We start from the raw sequence: 22,500 nt of genomic DNA, 5'->3' as shown, positions 1-22,500 counted from the left end.
AGAGACAGAGGATAGGAGAGACAGAGGAGAGGAGAGACAGAGGAGAGGAGAGACAGAGGATGGGAGAGACAGAGGATAGGAGAGACAGAGGATAGGAGAGACAGAGGATAGGAGAGACAGAGGATAGGAGATACAGAGGATAGGAGAGACAGAGGAGAGGAGAGACAGAGGATAGGAGAGACAGAGGATGGGAGAGACAGAGGATGGGAGAGACAGAGGATGGGAGAGACAGAGGATGGGAGAGACAGAGGATGGGAGAGACAGAGGATGGGAGAGACAGAGGATGGGAGAGACAGAGGATGGGAGAGACAGAGGATGGGAGAGACAGAGGATGGGAGAGACAGAGGATGGGAGAGACAGAGGATGGGAGAGACAGAGGATGGGAGAGACAGAGGATGGGAGAGACAGAGGATGGGAGAGACAGAGGATGGGAGAGACAGAGGATAGGAGAGACAGAGGATAGGAGAGACAGAGGATGGGAGAGACAGAGGATGGGAGAGACAGAGGATGGGAGAGACAGAGGATGGGAGAGACAGAGGATGGGAGAGACAGAGGATGGGAGAGACAGAGGATGGGAGAGACAGAGGATGGGAGAGACAGAGAGATACAGGATGGGAGAGAGAGGATAGGAGAGACAGAGGATGGGAGAGACAGAGGATGGGAGAGACAGAGGATGGGAGAGACAGAGGATGGGAGAGACAGAGGATGGGAGAGATACAGGATGGGAGAGACACAGGATGGGAGAGACACAGGATGGGAGAGACAGAGGATGGGAGAGACAGAGGATGGGAGAGACAGAGGATAGGAGAGACAGAGGATGGGAGAGACAGAGGATAGGAGAGACAGAGGATGGGAGAGACAGAGGATGGGAGAGACAGAGGATGGGAGAGACAGAGGATGGGAGAGACAGAGGATGGGAGAGACAGAGGATGGGAGAGACAGAGGATGGGAGAGACAGAGGATGGGAGAGACAGAGGATGGGAGAGACAGAGGATGGGAGAGACAGAGGATGGGAGAGACAGAGGATGGGAGAGACAGAGGATGGGAGAGACAGAGGATGGGAGAGACAGAGGATGGGAGAGACAGAGGATAGGAGAGACAGAGGATAGGAGAGACAGAGGATGGGAGAGACAGAGGATGGGAGAGACAGAGGATGGGAGAGACAGAGGATGGGAGAGACAGAGGATGGGAGAGACAGAGGATGGGAGAGACAGAGAGATACAGGATGGGAGAGAGAGGATAGGAGAGACAGAGGATGGGAGAGACAGAGGATGGGAGAGACAGAGGATGGGAGAGACAGAGGATGGGAGAGACAGAGGATGGGAGAGATACAGGATGGGAGAGACACAGGATGGGAGAGACACAGGATGGGAGAGACAGAGGATGGGAGAGACAGAGGATGGGAGAGACAGAGGATAGGAGAGACAGAGGATGGGAGAGACAGAGGATAGGAGAGACAGAGGATGGGAGAGACAGAGGATGGGAGAGACAGAGGATGGGAGAGACAGAGGATGGGAGAGACAGAGGATGGGAGAGACAGAGGATGGGAGAGACAGAGGATGGGAGAGACAGAGGATGGGAGAGACAGAGGATGGGAGAGACAGAGGATGGGAGAGACAGAGGATGGGAGAGACAGAGGATGGGAGAGACAGAGGATGGGAGAGACAGAGGATGGGAGAGACAGAGGATAGGAGAGACAGAGGATGGGAGAGACAGAGGATGGGAGAGACAGAGGATGGGAGAGACAGAGGATAGGAGAGACAGAGGATGGGAGAGACAGAGGATGGGAGACACAGAGGATGGGAGAGATACAGGATGGGAGAGACAGAGAGATACAGGATGGGAGAGACAGAGAGACAGAGAAAAGTACAAAGAAGCCATTAGTAGAGAGGGAGACACTGAGAAATACATCTCAACCTGTCAAAACAGAGCCACAGCATTACACACACGTTAGACAGTGGAGCTCACATCAGCCTGTTGACACACTGTAGTGTTCATTGATATTTCCTGTCTGAGAGTCTAACATAGCAGATTTAAAATCACATCAAATTGGCACAAGAACTTTAAATCGCACTGCAAGAAGTAACACAATGTGATCAGGCTAACAGCCACCACTACCAATCTAGTGTTTGACAGCAGTGCCCCTAGTCTACACACACAGTTATCACCACTACCAATCTAGTGTTTGACAGCAGTGCTCCTAGTCTACACACACAGTTATCACCACTACCAATCTAGTGTTTGACAGCAGTGCTCCTAGTCTACACACACAGTTATCACCACTACCAATCTAGTGTTTGACAGCAGTGCTCCTAGTCTACACACACAGTTATCACCACTACCAATCTAGTGTTTGACAGCAGTGCTCCTAGTCTACACACACAGTTATCACCACTACCAATCTAGTGTTTGACAGCAGTGCTCCTAGTCTACACACACAGTTATCACCACTACCAATCTAGTGTTTGACAGCAGTGCTCCTAGTCTACACACACAGTTATCACCACTACCAATCTAGTGTTTGACAGCAGTGCTCCTAGTCTACACACACAGTTATCACCACTACCAATCTAGTGTTTGACAGCAGTGCTCCTAGTCTACACACACAGTTATCACCACTACCAATCTAGTGTTTGACAGCAGTGCTCCTAGTCTACACACACAGTTATCACCACTACCAATCTAGTGTTTGACAGCAGTGCTCCTAGTCTACACACACAGTTATCACCACTACCAATCTAGTGTTTGACAGCAGTGCTCCTAGTCTACACACACAGTTATCACCACTACCAATCTAGTGTTTGACAGCAGTGCTCCTAGTCTACACACACAGTTAAAGGGTCAAAGAACCAGAACTGCACTTCAAAAAGACACTATTTTAACCACAGGGCTGACAATATGTCAGTGTGTAAGAGGTGTCTGTATAACCAGGGTTCTCCAACTGGCTGCCCGCCGGTACTTTTACTCGCCTCTCCAAGTTTTCGGGGGAAAAACAACATAAAAGACTAAGAACAACAGGAAATCATCTCCAAGTGATTTTCATTTTTTAAATCTGTTCCCAAGTATTCCCAATGGAGACACGTGATCGTATACAATCGTAAGCAAGGTTTGAAAATGATCATGTTTTAGTGAAATATTACATCTGTTTGGGATTCTTGGTCTCCAAATGATTAGTAATTATATTCCGGACCCCCGTCCAACCACTCACAGTTTTATTTTTAATAAAATCGGCCTGCAGCCAAATCTAGTTGATAAGCCCTACTCCTTTACTCAGCAAGAAGGAATCGTTAAATCTGATTCTAGACCTGTCCTTACCCAGTAGGTTGATGACACCCTCGTTGTAGGCAGCAAACAGACGGATGGAGTCTTTAAACAGCAGCATGAAGGCTGCATTGATAACCCCGTTAGTTAACTCATTAGGGTTGGCCTGGACAGGGAGGGAGGGAGACAGGGAGAGGATGAAGAGGGGGAGGAGGAGGAAAGAGGGAGGAAGAATCATTTCATAAACATATTTCTCGATCTCAATCTCCAAACACACAACAAAATGAAACGTCAGCTCACGTCTGAAGCCCATCTCTCCCACTGTAAACACACACCCCTCAACAAACACTAACCTGGAAGTCTAGCAGTGCGTCTAGTTGGTTCTGGATAATTGGCAAGGTCTTGATGAGCTTCTCTGTGCTCATGGTGCGCATCACACCGTCAATCCTGGAACATACACAAACACTTTCTAGTTACTTTCCTTTTCCTAGATCAGCTGGTAGTTTTACCCGATTCATCGCTTAGAAGCAACCTGACTGGTACTGGGCTGGCTCAGCAGGCCAGCCCGGTGCAGCTCAACTTGGCTCAGCAGGCCAGCCCGGTGCAGCTCAACTTGGCTCAGCCCGGTGCAGCTCAACTTGGCTCAGCCCGGTGCAGCGCAACTTGGCTCAGCCCAGTACAGTCCTAGTAGGCTGTAGATATATGAACTATTGTGTACTACCCTCTCTTCATCTTGGTAAAGTCCACAGCCACCAGTCTGTAAGACATGGCCTTCTCATTCAGATAGCGGCTGTACCGACGGATGAATGTAGACATGTCATAACCTGGAGAGAGAACGAGAGAGAGAACGAGAGAGAGCCTTTGAGCCAACCTCATTTGATGGAAACCACCACAGTACCCCCAGTGAAACCTCCCCCCACCCCACTAAAATGGACAGAATCTGAGACCAAAGCCATGTAAAAATCATGCACTAGTACAGTATAAGTGTGTGTTGTAACATATCATACCTTGCAGAGCACCTTTGTCCAAGAAGTTGTTCAAGTTGAAGAGGGTGTTTCTAGAAGCCAGATACTGGATAAGACGCTGAGAAAAATGGAAGACAAAAAAAGTCAGAAGTCTCAGGTCAGAATTAAGGAGTTCCTGACTAAACAGGGTCATAAAAATCCCATGTCCGTGTCCAAAATACCACCCTTTTCACTATGCATCTCACTACTTCAACCTGGGCCCATAGGGCTCTTAATACAACTACTGCGCTATTTAGGGAACAGGGCGCTATTTGAGACACATCCCATCTCTTCAAGTATCAACGTGGACTACATTCAATTGGCAGGGATGAGGGACACACACACACACACACACCCACAGGGCTGGGAATTCCCGGAAAAGAGGAGCGCTCTGCTGAGACATGAGCAGTCTGGAACATCAACGTTCCTAGCTGATGTTCCCCATCTATCCCGGCGTTCCTGGTTCTGACGGAGCGTCTCAGAACGCGGGGGATTCACACGACGCCAGCCCACACTCTAATATCCAGCACACTTCTGTGACAGACAATAGACTCTCCTAAGAAAACATTAAGGACTAGAAACTGACCTTGATCATATTCTCCCTCTTCAGCATTTATCAGAGTAATTAGGAAGATGTCATGAGTTTTTTTTTTAAGGACTGGTATGAGAGCCGAGAAAAACGTGCTCTGTGGATTGGGTGTGTGCATCGGTGATTGCATGCGTGTGTGTATAGCTAAGTAAGCATTTGGCCTGTGGCAAAGTAACAGTTTAAAAAGCATTGGCCCAGGTTGTTAAAATTCTTAACCCCCTTTCTGCATCCCAGAGGGCTCTGGTTAAATATAGTACACTATATAGAAAATAGGGTGGCATTCGGGGGACACACAGATTGCTTGTGTTTGGGGACATTTGTTGTCTTTATTGCCACGGAGAATGTGGTGTGTGTGTGTCAAACAAGGCTAAAACAGGTCAGATTACTCGGAGACAGAGAGAGAGGAAAGAGAGCGAGGATAGCGGAAAGAGAGGAGAGAGAGCGGAGCGCGGAGAGGGGGCGGAGCGCGGAGAGGGAGGAGAGAGAGCGAGCGGAAAGAGAGAGCGGAAAGAGGGCGGAGAGAGAGCGGAAAGAGGGCGGAGAGAGAACGGAAAGAGCGAGCGGAGAGAGAGCGGAAAGAGCGAGCGGAGAGAGAACGGAAAGAGCGAGCGGAGAGAGAACGGAAAGAGCGAGCGGAGAGAGAACGGAAAGAGCGAGCGGAGAGAGAACGGAAAGAGCGAGCGGAGAGAACGGAAAGAGCGAGCGGAGAGAGAACGGAAAGAGCGAGCGGAGAGAGAACGGAAAGAGCGAGCGGAGAGAACGGAAAGAGCGAGCGGAGAGAGAGCGGAAAAAGCGAGCGGAGAGAGAGAGCGGAAAGAGCGAGCGGAGAGAGAACGGAAAGAGCGAGCGGAGAGAGAACGGAAAGAGCGAGCGGAGAGAGAACGGAAAGAGCGAGCGGAGAGAGAGAGCGAGCGGAGAGAGAGAGTGGAGAGAGGGTAGAGAGAGAGAGTGGAGAGAGGGTAGAGAGAGCGTAGAGAGAGGGTAGAGAGAGCGTAGAGAGTAGAGGTCGACCGATTAATCGGAATGGCCGATATCAAGTTTTCATAACAATCGGAAATCGGTATTTTTGGACGCCGATTTGGCCGATTTTTTATAAAACTTTCATTTATTTATTTTTTTAGACCTTTATTTAACTAGGCAAGTGAGTTAAGATTGTTAGCATGTTGTGGATTTGGGCAGACCAGTAGTACAATTGAAGGGAGGGAAGGGCAAGACCACCCTTAGATTCAGGTTTCAATAGAGTGAAGAACTTGATCCTAGGTTTTTTTATTGCCCCATATAAATTTGGTGATGCTTTGGTTTAGAGGTCGACCGATTAATCGGAATGGTCGATTAATTAGGGCCGATTTCAAGTTTTCATAACAAATCGGTAATCTGTATTTTTGGACGCCGATTTTTATATATTTTTTTCCTCTCTCTTTTTTTTTTTATATAATATTATTTAACTAGGCAAGTCAGTTAAGAACACAATCTTATTTTCAATGAGAGGAAAATAGAGGAAAATAGAGGAAAGAGGAAAAAGAGAGGAAAGAGAGGAGCTGAGAGCGTAGAGAGAGGAGCTGAGAGCGTAGAGAGCGGAGCTGAGAGCGTAGAGAGCGGAGCTGAGAGCGTAGAGAGAGGAGCTGAGAGCGTAGAGAGAGGAGCTGAGAGCGTAGAGAGCGGAGCTGAGAGCGTAGAGAGCGTAGAGAGAGAAGAGCTGAGAGAGATAGGAGCTGAGAGAGGTAGGAGCTGAGAGAGATAGGAGCTGAGAGAGATAGGAGCTGAGAGAGATAGGAGCTGAGAGAGATAGGAGCTGAGAGAGATAGGAGCTGAGAGAGGTAGGAGCTGAGAGAGGTAGGAGCTGAGAGAGGTAGGAGCTGAGAGAGGTAGGAGCTGAGAGAGGTAGGAGCTGAGAGAGGTAGGAGCTGAGAGAGATAGGAGCTGAGAGAGATAGGAGCTGAGAGAGATAGGAGCTGAGAGAGATAGGAGCTGAGAGAGGTAAGAGCGAGCGAGAGAGCAGAGAGGAAAGACCGAGCGAGAAAGTGGAGGAAAGAGAGAGGGCAACAGGACCACACAACACAATTGGCCCAGAGCTCATGTGATCTTGTAGATTAGAGAGAATTCATGAGTATTGCTTTCATTGGAGCCTTCACTCAACTGGATTAAATTCAATTGATATGCATCAAATGGGTTGAATAGTACCAAATGAAATCAAGACTACTTGAGTATAGGAAATCAGGGCAAGATGGAGACATGGGAACCTAAGCACTGCTACAGCCTGCAGATTGATGGATGGATTCAGAGGAGAGAGGAGAAGAGAAAAGAGGGAAGAAGAGAAGAGGGCCTATGGCGCTCGGTACATTTATATGTAAACAGCAAAAAAAGAAACATCCTCTCACTGTCAACTGCGTTTATTTTCAGCAAACTTAACATGTGTAAATATTTGTATGAACATAAGATTCAACAACAGACATAAACAGAACAAGTTCCACAGACCTGTGACTAACAGAAATTGAATAATGTGTCCCTGAACAAAGGGGGGGAGGGGGTCAAAATCAAAAGTAACAGTCAGTATCTGGTGTGGCCACCAGCTGCATGAAGTACTGCAGTGCATCTCCTCCTCATGGACTGCATCAGATTTGCCAGTTCTTGCTGTGAGATGTTACCCCACTCTTCCACCAAGGCACCTGCAAATGCCCTCACCCTCCGATCAAACAGGTCCCAGATGTGCTCAATGGGATTGAGATCCGGGGTATTCGCTGGCAATGGCAGAACACTGACATTCCTGTCTTGCAGGAAATCACGCACAGAACGAGCAGTATGTCTGGTGGCATTGTCATGCTGGAGGGTCATGTCAGGATGAGCCTGCAGGAAGGGTACCACATGAGGGAGGTGGATGTCTTCCCTATAACACAGCGTTGAGAGTGCCTGCTGTCATGACGTTGGCCTGTGGGTAAGGTTTATGACACCCCCCCCCCCACCATAAATACCTTTCTCCCTTCCCCTCTCTGAATCTACTGAAGGACTTGAATAGCCTGTGTTAAATATAGAGAGTCTGGGAACATCAAACAAATGGGGAAAGGTACCACATATTTTGTTAATAAAACCAGTTGGAAATATGCTTGGGAACGTAATGAGTATGTATGTCAGTTCGGTTGTCATCTGAGACATTATGACTGATGACAGGACGACATAAACTGTATCTGAGAAAGTATACGCCCTCTAGTTATCAGAGTCACATGGAATTGTTATGCAATTGAAATGTTTGATATTGAAAATGTTTGTTAGGAGATGAAATGTAATTTTAGCTTCCGAATGAGAGATTTGGGTTTTCATAAGGAAAGTGCCCTGCTCGATCAGTGGCCCAACCCTGTGAAGAGACAGGGGTTATAAACGATGAAACATCTCCCTCCCCCTCTCCACTATATAATCCTTTGACGAAAAGATAACCAGTTGTTCCAGTACGGGAGGTCTGCAGCCTCTACGTTAGAAGGACACACATGTCAAGAACAGAACTGAGCCAACCTCGGCGTGAGCTTTGGTGGCGAATGGTATGAACTTTGAGCTTATTCACTACAGTAGTGCTACTTCCTAGCCGTTGAGTTAGCAGCGGCCGCTGCTAACGTGGGTTAGGAAAGGACAGACGACGGATCCAGTCTAACAACCAGACGAAGATACCACCACGTATCCAATGGACCACCATTGACATTCTTCCGAAAACAGGGAGATCTGTTGGCCAACCCGGCCAGCATCTACGACCAATCTACCGAAGCGCAGCTCAGAGTAAATATTTATTGCATTTTCCTTTTCCAAATGGGCGGTAATTTAGAATGCATAAGATAATGTATTTACGATAGCATAGCTGCCTGTTTCTGTGTTCCTAAATCTTCCCGCTCTTTCATTCAAGCCCAACCCCCTTTCCTTTGTGTAACTAGCTTTAATACAGGTTCCGTCCACCAGGACGTTTTCTGTATGACATCATTGTATTCTGTGTATTTGTAATTCTGTGTGATTAGTTAGGTATTTAGTAAATAAATAATTAAACCCAATTTTGTATTGCTGATTCAACTTGTTAGCCAGGGTTCGTGAAGATAACCAATAATTTACAACTTTCATTATGAGACTGAAAATAAAACAAGGGTTAATATTGACTGCTATCGATGTAAAATATTACAAAGTATTTTAAGAGTTTATTCGGAATATAACGGCTCTATAAACGTTCTTCCGTGGTGCCCCGACTTTCTAGTTAATTACATTTACATGATTAGCTTAATCAGGTAATATTAATTACAGAGAAATCATTTTATAAATTAGCATGTCATATCACTTAATCCGGCATAGCCAAAGACACGACACTGCTATGACAACAAGCTCAGTCCGATGATGCTGTGACACACCGCCCCAGACCATGACGGACCCTCCACCTCCAAATCGATCCCGCTCCAGAGTACAGGCCTCGATGTAACGCTCATTCCCTCTACGATAAAAGCGAATCTGACTATCACCCCTGGTGAGACAAAACCGCAACTCGTCAGCGAAGAGCACTTTTTGCCAGTCCTGTCTGGTCCAGCGATGGTGGGTTTGTGCCCATAGGCGACGCTGTTGCCGGTGATGTCTGGTGAGGACCTGCCTTACAACAGGCCTACAAGCCCTCAGTCCAGCCTCTCTCAGCCTATTGAGGACAGTCTGAGCACTGATGGAGGGATTGTGCGTTCCTGGTGTAACTCGGGCAGTTGTTGTTGCCATCCTGTACCTGTCCCACGGGTGTGATGTTTGGATGTACCGATCCTGTGCAGGTGTTGTTACACGTGGTCTGCCACTGCGAGGACGATCAGCGGTCTGTCCTGTCTCCCTGTAGCACTGTCTTAGGTGTCTCACAATATGGACATTGCAATTTATTGCCCTGGCCACATCTGCAGTGCTCATGCCTCCTTGCAGCATGCCTAAGGCGCTTTCATGCAGATGAGCAGGGACCCTGGGTATTTTTCTTTTGGTGTTTTTCAGAGTCAGTAGAAAGGCCACTTTAGTGTCCTAAGTTTTCATAACTGTGACCTTAATTGCCTACCGTCTGTAAGCTGTTGGTGTCTTAGCGACCGTTCCACAGGTGCATGTTCATTAATTGTTTATGGTTTGTTGAACAAGCATGGGAAACAGTGTTTAAACCCTTTACAATAAAGATCTGTGAAGTTATTTGGATTTTTACGAATTACCTTAGAAAGATAGGTTCCTGAAAAAGGGACATTTCTTTTCTTGCTGAGTTTAAATATTCTTATTCCATCCCTTTACATGTGTGTATTAGGTAGTTGTGGAATTGTTAGATTACTTGTTAGATATTACTGCACTGTTGTACACTGTTGTGCAGTGACAAGCAAATAAAAAGAGAAAGGAACAGGTCTTGAAAGACAAAAGTTTGTTTCTTTAGGAGAAAGTTTGCAGTTACCACAGAAACCAAGAGCACCTCCCGACAGAAGTTGATGTTAACTGAAAAAACTAAGGAGAAAAAAAGTGTTTTATAAAATCACACAACGTAGTACCCTACGGATTGCATCAGAGGATAGTGAGACAAAGTTGGAGTGGTAGGATAGCTGAATGACAGAGGAGGTGAGAGCTAAGAGATATGACTGAGAAACGGTTAGGGTTAAAGAGCTAAACCCATTCTGTCGACCGGTCGATTGTCTGGACAATAGGCTGTTGGTCGACCGAGATTTCTTTAGTCAAGCAGTAGCAAAAAAATATATATAATTTCCTGTCTGAGTGGACTAATCCATTGTGGAGGCCGTAAGGGAAGGCAGTCCATCACTAAGACATGCCTTACTGAAATTCTACACTGAACTAAAATAAACATGCAACAATTTCAAAGATTTTACTGAGGTACAGCTCATATATGGAATTCAGTTAAATGGGGAAAAAAAGGCCCTAATCTATGGATTTCACATGACTGGGAATACAGATAGGCATCAGTTGGTTACAGATACCGTGGGCGTGAATCAGAAAACCAGTCAGTATCTGGTGTGACCATCATTAGCCTCATGCAGCGCGACACATCTCCTTCACATAGAGTTCATCAGGCTGTTGATTGCGGCCTGTGGAATGTTGTCCCACTCCTCTTCAATGGCTGTGCAGTTGCTGGATATTGGCGGGAACTGGTACATTGGATCATACGCATGGATCCAGAGCATCCCAAAGTTGCTCAATGGGTGACAGTACCAGTCAAAAAAGTTTAGACACATACTCATTCAAGGGTTCATTTATTTTTGTACTATTTTCTACATTGTAGAATAATAGTGAATACATCAAAACTATGAAATAACACATATGGAATCATGTAGTAACCAAAAAAAGTGTTAAAATATATTTTATATTTGAGATTCTAGGGTAGCCACCCTTGTCCTTGACAGCTTTACACACTCTTGGCATTCTCTCAACCAGCTTCACAATGCACCTTCACAATGCTTTTCCAACAGTCTTGAAGGAGTTCCCACATTTGCTGAGCACTTGTTGGCTGCTTTTCCCTCAGTCTGCGGAAATTCCACAAATTAACAAGGCATGCCTGTTAATCGCAATGCATTCCAGGTGGCGACCTCATGAAGCTGGTTTAAAGAATGCCAAGAGTGTGCAAAGACTATGTTATTTCATAGTTTTTGTCTTCCCTATTATTCTAACATTTTGAAAATAGTAAAACTAGAAGATCCTGAAATGAGTAGGTGTGTCCAAACCTTTGACAGGTACTGTATGTCTGGTGAGTATGCAGGTCATGGAAGAACTGGGACATTTTCAGCTTCCGAGAATTGTGTACAGATCCTTGCGACATGATGCCGTGTATTATCACGCTGAATCATGAGGTGATGGCGGAGGATGAATGGCACGACAATGGGCCTCAGGATCTCGATATGGTATCTCTGTGTATTCAAATTGCCAAAAGATAAAATGCAATTGTGTTTATTGGCCATCGCTTATGCCTGCCCATACCACAACCCCACCATGGGGCACAATGTTGACATCAGCAAATTGCACTCCCACACGACACCATACACAGGGTCTGCCATCTGCCTGGTACATTTGAAACTGGAATTCATTCAATGGTGTGTGGGCTCCTGTTGCCACTGTGGCAGAACTACCGATGACCTGTATGATGACAAACCCAACACACACACAGATGTTGGTGGACGAATCTGTGCGACAGGGTCGATGATGCAGCCACAATGACTCACTGTTAATGACACTGATCTAAACCCTTACACACACACACACACACACACACACACACACACACACACCCTCTATCGATTAGTTACGGAGGTTTACTCCAGAAGAAGCATTTCACCTGAATGCAGAAAGGAAAGAGGGAGGGAGAGAAGAGAGCTGGTCAGTGGCGCGAGTCAGACACCGACTTTATAAAAAGCTATTATTACCACACAGGGCCAATATGCTAAACAAGAACGAGGGGGTTCACAAACCATTCTAGAACGAGGGGGTTCACAAACCATTCTAGGACGAGGGGGTTCACAAACCATTCTAGGACGAGGGGGTTCACAAACCATTCTAGGACGAGGGGGTTCACAAACCATTCTAGGACGAGGGGGGTTCACAAACCATTCTAGGACGAGGGGGGTTCACAAACCATTCTAGGACGAGGGGGTTCACAAACCATTCTAGGACGAGGGGGTTCACAAACCATTCTAGGACGAGGGGGTTCACAAACCATTCTAGAACGAAGGGGTTCACAAACCATTCTAGGAAGTGCAAGCATTTGTAACTCCCCTGACAATCTGTCTGCAGTGCTGGAATAGAACGCTGCACTTCTGACTTCTACAACTTGTAGACCAACACTAATCAAAAGTGTGTGTGTGTGTAGAACTTGACAATAATGCTTGTTCTCGTCCATGAAAGGCAAAAACATTTTCCGGAAAACAAGAATATAGATTTGATGCCGACAAAGGATTCACACCTTTTAACTTTTCCACATCTTGTTGTGTTACAAAGTCGGATTCAATTGAGATGGTGACACTGATCTACACAAAATACTCCGAGGTCAAAGTGGAATTTTGTTTGTAATTAAACGATTCAAAGCTGAAATGTTTTGAGTCAATACGTATTCAACCCCTTTGTTAAGCCTGAAATAAATCCAGGAGTAACTTAAGAAATCGCATAATAAATAGCATAGACTCATCCCGTGTTCAATAATATGGGTACAATTATTTTTCTATAACTACCCCATCTCTGTACCCGACACATACAATTATCAGGCGGCAGGTAGCCTAGTGGTTAGAGTGTTGGACTTGTAACCGCAAGGTTGCAAGATCGAATCCCCGAGCTGACAAGGTAAAGATCTGTCATTCTGCCCCATGAACAAGGCAGTTAACCTCTCTGGGGTAGGGTGCAGTATTTTGACATCCGGATGAAAAGCTTGCCCAAAGAAAACTGCCTCAGGCCCAGGAGCTAGGATATGCATATAATTGGTAGATTTGGATAGAAAACTCTTAAGTTTCTAAAACTGTTAAAATAATGTCTGAGTATAACAGAACTGATATGGCAGGCGAAACCCCAAGGACAAACCATCCCAAAAGAAAACATTTTCAGCTTACCACTTTTTTCAATGGCTATTACTTTAATTATAAGGCCAAGTCCTCCCAGATTGCAGTTCCTAGGGCTTCCACTAGATGTCAACAGTCTTTAGAGTTTCAGGCTGGTTTTTGGAAAAATGACCCAGAAATTTTTGTTTTTCTAGGTGCATTTTGGCTGTAGTGTTTCCAATCGCGTGAAAGTAAATGCGTTCTTTGGTATTTTTCTCCGGTAAAGACAATAACGATTCTCCATCTTAAATTGTATTGTTTATTTGCGTATTAGGATACCTAAGGTTTGATTATAAACGTTGTTTGACTTGTTTGGAAAAGTTTATTAGTAACGTTTGGGATTCATTTTGATGGAGGGAAAGTGGGTGGATTATTGACTGAAGCGCGCCAGCTAAAACTACGTTTTTATGGATATAAAAGGACATTATCGAACAAAAGGACCATTTGTGATGTATTTTTATATTGCTATTTCTTACTTTTATGTCGCACCTGCCTGGTTGAAATATGATTTTCATGTGTTTGTATGCGGGGCGCTGTCCTCAGATAATCGCATGGTTTGCTTCCGCCGTAAAGCCTTTTTGAAATCTGACACGGCAGCTGGATTAACAAGAAGTTAAGCTTTATTTTGATGTATAACACATATTTTCAAGAATGGTAAATATTTGAATTTAGTATTTTTGAATTTCGCGCTCTGCAATTTCACTGGATGTTGGCCAGGTGGGACGCTACCCTAGAGAGGTTAACCCAGTGTTCCTAGGCCTTATTAAAAATAAGAATTTGTTCTTAACTGACTTGCCTAGTTAAATAAAGGTAAAATAAATACAAATCTGTAAGGTCCCTCAGTCAGGTAGTGAATTTCAAGCACAGATTCAACCACAAAGACCAGGGAGGTTTTCCAATGCCTCACAAAGAGGGGCACCCATTGGTAGAAAAAACGAAATAACGAAGCAGTCGCTGAATATCCCTTTGAGCACGATGAAGTTATTAATTAGGATTTGGATGGTGCATCAATACACCCAGTCACTGCAAAGAAACAGGCGTCCTTCCTAACTCAGTTGCCAGAGAGGAAGGAAACTGCTCAGGGATTTCACCATGAGGCCAATGGTGACTTTATAACAGTTAGAGTTTAATGGCTGTGATATCAGAAAACTGAGGATGAATCAACAACATTGCAGTTATTCCACAATACTAAGCTAAATGACTGAGTGAAATAAAGGAAGCCTCTACATAATTTTTACTTTTTTTTACAAAACATGCATCCTGTTTGCAACATGGCACTTAATACTGCAATGTGGCTAAGAAATTAACTTTATGTCCTGAATACAAAGTGTTACACTTGGGGAAAATCCAACACAACACATCACTGAGTACCACTCTTCATATTTTCAAACATGGTGGTGGCTGCATCAGACAGCGACTAAGGATTTTTTTTTAGGATAAAGGGAAACAGAATACAGCTATAACCACAGGCAAAATCCTAGAGGAAAACCTGGTTCAGTCGGCTTTCCAACAGACCTTAAACACGAGGCCAAATCTACACTGGAGTTGCTTACCAAGACGACATTGACTGTTCCTGAGAGGCCTAATCACTTAAAAATCAGTTTGAAAATCTATAGCATGTTTTGAAAATGGCTGTTTAGCAATTATCAACCTGACAGAGCTTTAAGAATATTTAAAAGAATGGGCAAATATTGTACAATCCAGGTGTGCAAAGTTCTTAAGAGACTAGGCCAAAAAGACACAGCTGTAAATCGCCACCAAAAGGTGCTTCTACAAAGTATTGACTCAGGAGTGTGAATACTTACGTAAATTAGGCTGTAACAAAATGTGGAAAAATGTAATACTTTCTGAAGACACTCTTAGTTGTCCGAATGGACAAGTAAAAATATCAAACAATTACTCCGATCAGAATTGGATCAGAGGCCAACAGAATATTCAAATACATTATTTATGTACATTAAACAAGCCTACAGGTCAAAGTGTAGATGAGATGCATATTGGCTACAGCCTCATGCCCAAACAGATGCCGACACGAGGGAGGCCTCATAAAATGTAGCCAAACTTTAAATGAGACTTAATTACATACAGGCATCACCTACCTTGAATCTGACCAGAGGCCGTCAGTATTTTGAAACAATTTAAGCATAAACTTTACTGTTTAAAACCTGGGCATTTTATGAAGCAAGTCTAACCTTGTTTCAAAGTAGTCTAGACAAAATACGACCACAGAAATTAAGGAATTATTTTATAAACACTTAATATGCCAGCATTTCTCTCATGATCTATTCATTTTCAAATCAACTTTATTTTACTGTCCAGCAGCCAAAGGCATAAATAACCCTCATCATATTAGTGACCCATGCTTGTTAATGATAACCCATGCTAGTTAATGATAACCCTAGGTCATATTAGTAACCCATGCTAGTTAATGATAACCCTAGGTCATATTAGTAACCCATGCTAGTTAATGATAACCCTAGGTCATATTAGTAACCCATGCTAGTTAATGATAACCCTAGGTCATATTAATAACCCATGCTAGTTAATGCATCTTTAGATCTCCCCTTAACATCTAACAGATATTTTAATCTGTCAGATGAAACCGCTGGCATGTGCTTTTGGGAAAAGTGTTTTCCCCACTAATTGTATTTTGGAATATCTGTACGTAGCCTACAGCCATGTGCGCATTGATGAGCTTATAAAGAAATAAACTTTAAAATATTGAAGGTAAATGGTATGATTTGTTCCTTCAGCCTCTTTATTTTATTGTTATTTATTTTTATGTGCAGTGGGTCTGTTGTCCCAGAGTCTGTTTGGAACCATAGACATATGTATTATTTCTAAATACTCCCAGGGACTACCTTCAATTTTGAGCACCGGAGGGAATTATTTTATAAAAACATTTTAAAAAGTGTTGTTGTAATTGTAATATTTTACAGACTACCAAAGGGTGGCCAAAGATCCTCCAGGAGAGCCTTAAAAAGGGCTATTTTGAGAAAGGCTTGAATATGCGTCAGAAGTCAATAGGCAGTGGAGCTTACATTTTTGTCTGATGGTTTGGTCTCTATGGTAAAAAAAAAAAAAAAGATCATGCATTTTATTTTTGCAACATTCAATAATGTCAAAACGGTGTTACAGATAATTTTGTGTTTTTGGATAAGCGACTTGAGGAGTTTTTGGACAAGTAAAGAAATTTCCTACTTGTCAAAAGGACTAGTGGCTAAAACATGGTTTATGTCAAGCCCTGGTGTGTGTGTGTGTGTGTGTGTGTGTACATTCTGCTGGGCTGGGCCAGCCTGGAGCTGGGTGTTTTAAGATAAGGGCACACCCCCCCCTCTGTTCTCTCTTTTAGACTCATCATTCCTGTACACCCCACCACACCTCGTGTCCACCCTGCCATTGAGTATGCAATATGCATCTCTAGATTATTGTGCTTGGCGACCTCCATTAGTCAGTTTGAACCTACACTCCAACACATGATAAAAGATTCTCAGAGCTCTCCTCTATCTCCCCTCTGACACAAGTCACGGTCAACGCTTTTCTACAGACCTTTTTTTTTCTGACACTCCCGCCTTCTCTTGCTAGCGCTCAGCCTTCCTCTGTCTCTCTCTAGCTCCCTCATCCCCTCATGCTTTGTCCTTTTCGCTCTCTCCTCTAATCATTTCCTCTCATCCATTTCTCCTTCACTTCCCTTCTCTCTCCCTCTCTCTCTCTCTATTCAATCCCTCTCCCCTTTCAAGGGTTATTAGTAGTTTTATTGACGACAATCTTCCAGTGGCGTCACTAAAGCAGATTGGCCCATTCTCTCTCCCTCTCCTTTGACTCACTCCCTCTCCCTTTTTGCTTTCTCCCCCTCCATTCCCTCTCTCGTCCTCTACCTCTTTCTTCTAGTAACGTCACTGAGGCAGATAGGTACATTCAGTATCTGGGACAGTAGGGAGGTGACTCAGTGTTAGTATAGTTTAGAAACCGGGCGTTAATGGAAACTGGATGCTGACTGGTTGATAGCAGGGAGTTATACCACAATCCCAGAATTCTCCGGGTAATGCCTGTTAAAGACATGCTCCGGAACATTGGCGACCACTAACTATTATTTAAACTTCCCGTTTTGGGCTGGATGTGTCAATGTGTAGTTCATACATGCATAATCCATGAGAAGAATTACAGCCTTGCCTCAATTAGCAACAAAACCCCTAGTTTGAAAGCAACTTTTTCTGGAAGCTGCACTACGCCGTTTCCCCTTCATTTTCCCCCATGTGGGCCAGCCCCCTAACAATTAGAGTTCGCCAATGAGCTTCATGTAAGTGACAGCTAGCAAGAGGCACGTCATACACGCATAGCAGAGCGAGCAATGACGTGGTGCACATATCTGCACATAATGTGACGTAGTAAACCATTTTTGGGGACCAATTTTAGCTTGTGAGCACTACTTTCAGAACTACTGGCTAAAAACTAATCAGAAGTAGAGGAGAATCTAACAATTAACAAGTTCATTAGATTTATCAATACGCATCCACTGTCTCACAGCCCAGCCAGTCAATTTATAAACTTAATCTCTCCTGGAAAAATTTAATCTAGACAACATTTCCCCATGCTATTTGGCTAGCAAGGCTACTTGGCTAGCAAGGCTACTTGGCTAGCAAGGCTACTTGGCTAGCAACTTCAGAACTCACTCAATGTTCTAACGTTTTGAATGAAAACTTTTTTTAATACATGTCGGCAACCGTTTTATGAAATAAATAAGGCCACGAAACCGGGACTTATCGAGAGTAACACCCTCCAAAGGGCCTCGGCTTTGCCTCGGGCATAAGAACACCCCTTAGTTGGGAGTTAGCACACGATAATCCCCAGGTTCTCATGCCTTATTGCTTCAACATAAAACACACACACACACACACACACACACACTATGCCCCCCTTTCTACATCTCTATACTTCGCTCTCTCAAGATGGGAGACCAAACATGGCTTAGCATCAGCATTCTATCAGTGTCCTCGCTCCTCCCAGCCAGGTAGGGGTGGTACTGGGCATGGGCCACGGAGCGGTCTCCAACCTGGGCCACGGAGCGGTCTCCAACCTGGGCCACGGAGCGGTCTCCAACCTGGGCCACGGAGCGGTCTCCAACCTGGGCCACGGAGCGGTCTCCAACCTGGGCCACGGAGCGGTCTCCAACCTGGGCCACGGAGCGGTCTCCAACCTGGGCCACGGAGCGGTCTCCAACCTGGGCCACGGAGCGGTCTCCAACCTGGGCCACGGAGCGGTCTCCAAGCATATCCTCCTCCAGCACTCCTATATCCTCCCCCGACCTTACTGTTGTGTCTACCCTCTCCAGAGTAACCTTGTTCAGGCTCAGTATAGTACAGTCAGCAGCCAGACTTCCAGGAGGGCGGCCCAGTAACCTGAGTAGCCTCGGCCAGGATCAGAGCACCTGAGGGGAGGCTTGAGGCGGCGGGCTGGGTGGGTGGCCTGGTTCTCTCTCTCCTGCTCATTGTCTGAGGCTTCCTGTAATCTGGTTGTTTTGGTACACTGTGGCCTGCCTACACTCGCCACACACAGGAAACGACTGGGACAAACGTTCAGTATAACTGGGACTGCACACACACAAACAATGCGTGTACATACAGTTGAAGTCGGAAGTTTACATACACCTTAGCCAAATACATTTAAAAACAGTTTCACAATTCCTGACATTTAATCCTAGTGAAAATTCCCTGTCTTAGGTCAGTTAAGATCACCACTTTATTTTAAGAATGTGAAATGTCAGAATAATAGTAGAGAGAATGATTTATTTCAGCTTTTATTTCTTTCATCACATTCCCAGTGGGTCAGAAGTTTACATACACTCAATTAGTATTTGGTAGCATTGCCTTTAAATTGTTTAACTTGGGTCGAACGTTTCAGGAAGCCTTCCACAAGCTTCCCACAATAAGTTGGGTGAATTTTGGCCCATTCCTCCTGACAGAGCTGGTGTAACAGAGTCAGGTTTGTAGGCCTCCTTGCTCACACAAGCTTTTTCAGTTCTGCCCATACATTTTCTATGGGATTGAGGTCAGGGCTTTGTGATGGCCACTCCAGTACCTTGGCTTAAGGACAACAAAGTCATTTTGCCACAACTTTGGAAGTATGCTTGGGGTCATTGTCCATTTGGAAGACCCATTTGCGACCAAGCTTTAACTTCATGACTGATGTCTTGAAATGTTGCTTCAATATATCCACAGAATTTTCCGTCCTCATGATGCCATCTATTTTGTGAAGTGCACCAGTCCCTCCTGCAGCAAAGCAGCAAAGCACCCCCACAACATGATGCTGCCACCACGCATCACGGTTGGGATGGTGTTCTTTGGCTTGCAAGCTTCCCCCTTTTTCCTCCAAACATAACATTGGTCATTATGGCCAAACAATTCTATTTTTGTTTCATCAGACCAGAGGACATTTCTACCAAAAGTACAATCTTTGTCCCCATGTGCAGTTACAAACCGTAGTCTGGCTTTTTTATGGCGGTTTTGGAGCAGTGGCTTCTTCCTTTTCAGGTTATGTCGATATAGGACTCGATTTACTGTGGATATAGATACTTTTGTACCTGTTTCCTCCAGCATCTTCACAAGGTCCTTTGCTGTTGTTCTGGGATTGATTTGCACCAAAGTCCGTTCATCTCTAGGAGACAGAACGCGTCTCCTTCCTGAGCGGTATGATGGCTACGTGGTCCCATGGTGTTTATACTTGCGTACTATTGTTTGTACAGATGAACGTGGTTCCTTCAGGCGTTTGGAAATTGCTCAAGGATGAACCAGACTTGTGGAGAGGTCTACAATTTAGGGAGGGCTGATTTCTTTAGATTTTCCCATGATGTCAAGCAAAGAGCCACTGAGTTTGAAGGTAGGCCTTGAAATACATCCACAGGCACACCTCCAATTGACTCAAATTATGTCAATTAGCCTATCAGAAGCTTCTTAAACCATGACATCATTTTCTGGAATTTTCCAGGCTGTTTAAAGGCACAGTCAACATAGTGTATGTAAACTTCTGACCCACTGGAATTGTGATACAGTGAATTATAAGTGAAATAATCGAACTGTAAACAATTTTTGGAAAAATGACTTAGATGTCCTAACCGACTTGTTAAAACTATAGTTTGTTAACAAGACATTTGTGGAGTGGTTGAAAAACAAGTTAATGACTCCAACCTAAGTGTATGTTAACTTCCAACTTCAAATGTCCAACAGGAAAACACCATTGATATAGAACGGTAGACTATTACATTCTGCATAACAATGTAGTCTCCAAGGAACTGTTTCTTGGCAGAGCAGAAGAGAAAATTACAGGTGAAGATCGAATAGGGTATTGAGAGAGACAGAGACAGAGACAGAGAGAGACAGAGACAGAGAGAGACAGAGAGAGAAGAAGAGAAAGAGAGAGAAGAAGAGAAAGAGAGAAGAAGAGAAAGAGAGAAGAAGAGAAAGAGAGAGGGAAGAAGAAAAAGAGAGCGAGAAGAAAAAGAGAAAAAGAGAGAAGAGAAAGAGAGAAGAGAAAGAGAGAAGAGAAAGAGAGAAGAGAAAGAGAGAGGGAAGAAAAAGACTAAGAGTGTGCTCTCTCTCACGAGGGAGGGAGGGGGAGAGAGATGGAGCGAGAGTGGGGGAGAGAGAAGGAACGATAGAAAAGCTTATCAGGTGTATAGGATAAACCTCGGGTGAAGAATTAACGGAGTATTGATACTGGGTAGTTGGACTAAAACTAAACCAATCCAATCAAGACCAACACTATGGAATGGAGACTGATATAAAGCTCTCCCTCTTTCTCCCTCTCCTGGTTCCCCTTCTTTCTTTCTCTTGTGCTCCATCTTTCTCCCTCTCCCCCCCATCTCTCTCGCTCCATCTTTCTACCTCTCCCTCTTTTGGTTCCCCCTCTCTCTTTCACTGGCCAGAGGACGTCTTAGAATCAACAGCGTAAGAGAAGAAAGCAAGCTATAAAAATGGTTGGTTACATCATCCTCATATGTGGAAATGTGCTTCTTGCTAAACTAAGGTGACAAAGTCCGGTCCCCTTTCATCACAGAGTTGAAACAGTCAAAGTAGCTGTAGTAATCATCATCAGTAGAGTGGCTGTTCTCCCCTCTTGTCAAATAGAACACTACCAGGAACACATTTCTCAAGAGCTCAATGCAGGCATAGACAATTTAAAATGGAAGCATCTCACTGAGAACACTATGGAAGGCATATGGGATTGTGTGAGTCCGCGTGTGAGTCCGCGTGTGTGTGTGTGTGTGTGTGTGTGTGTGTGTGTGTGTGTGTGTGTGTGTGTGTGTGTGTGTGTTTCCCCCGAGTCCGCGTGTGTCCTCGCGAGTCCGTCCGTGTGTGTCCCCGTGAGTCCGTCCGTCCCCGCGTGTCCGCCCGTGTCCGTCCGTCCGTCCGTCCGTCCGTCCGTCCGTCCGTCCGTCCCCGCCCGTCCGTGTGTAAGTCCCGAGTCCGTGTGTCCGCCCGTCCGTGTGTAAGTCCCGAGTCCGCGTGTGTGTGTGTCCGCCCGTCCGCGTGTGTGTGTGTCCGCCCGCCCCGAGTCCGTCCGTCCGAGTCCGCCCCGAGTCCGTCCGCCCCGAGTCCGTCCGCCCCGAGTCCGCCCCGAGTCCGTCCGCCCGCCCCGAGTCCGCCCCGAGTCCGTCCGCCCCGAGTCCGTCCGTCCGCCCGCCCCGAGTCCGTCCGCCCGCCCCGAGTCCGTGTGTGTGTGTGTGTGTCAGTCCCGAGTCCGTCCGTGTGTGTGTGTGTGTGTGTGTGTGTGTGTCAGTCCCGAGTCCGTCCGTGTGTGTGTGTGTCAGTCCCGAGTCCGTCCGTGTGTGTGTGTGTGTGTCAGTCCCGAGTCCGTCCGTGTGTGTGTGTGTGTGTGTCAGTCCCGAGTCCGTCCGTGTGTGTGTGTGTGTGTCAGTCCCGAGTCCGTCCGTGTGTGTGTGTGTGTGTGTGTGTGTGTGTCAGTCCCGAGTCCGTCCGTGTGTGTGTGTGTGTGTGTCAGTCCCGAGTCCGTCCGTGTGTGTGTGTGTGTGTGTGTCAGTCCCGAGTCCGTCCGTGTGTGTGTGTGTGTGTGTCAGTCCCGAGTCCGTCCGTGTGTG

General features: G+C 45.5%; 1 protein-coding gene across 12 annotated transcripts in view; it reads right to left on the bottom strand.

The window, feature by feature from the left end:
• LOC106578047 (phosphatidylinositol-binding clathrin assembly protein) overlaps positions 1–22,500 on the bottom strand; it is a 77,864-nt gene that overhangs the window by 28,927 nt on the left and 26,437 nt on the right. For all 12 annotated transcript variants that reach the window (XM_014156611.2, XM_014156601.2, XM_014156605.2 and 9 more), the window contains exons 3-6: positions 4,269–4,344; positions 3,983–4,085; positions 3,615–3,708; positions 3,316–3,427 (exon numbers count right to left, since the gene is read on the bottom strand). In XM_014156611.2, coding sequence (XP_014012086.1) covers positions 3,316–3,427; positions 3,615–3,708; positions 3,983–4,085; positions 4,269–4,344 — 385 coding nt within the window. The remainder of the gene's footprint in view (positions 1–3,315; positions 3,428–3,614; positions 3,709–3,982; positions 4,086–4,268; positions 4,345–22,500) is intronic.

The sequence above is a fragment of the Salmo salar genome, chromosome ssa18 (assembly GCF_905237065.1).
Source record: "Salmo salar chromosome ssa18, Ssal_v3.1, whole genome shotgun sequence".
Classification (NCBI taxonomy): domain Eukaryota; kingdom Metazoa; phylum Chordata; class Actinopteri; order Salmoniformes; family Salmonidae; genus Salmo; species Salmo salar.
This window is presented reverse-complemented; position numbering and strand designations above follow the sequence as displayed.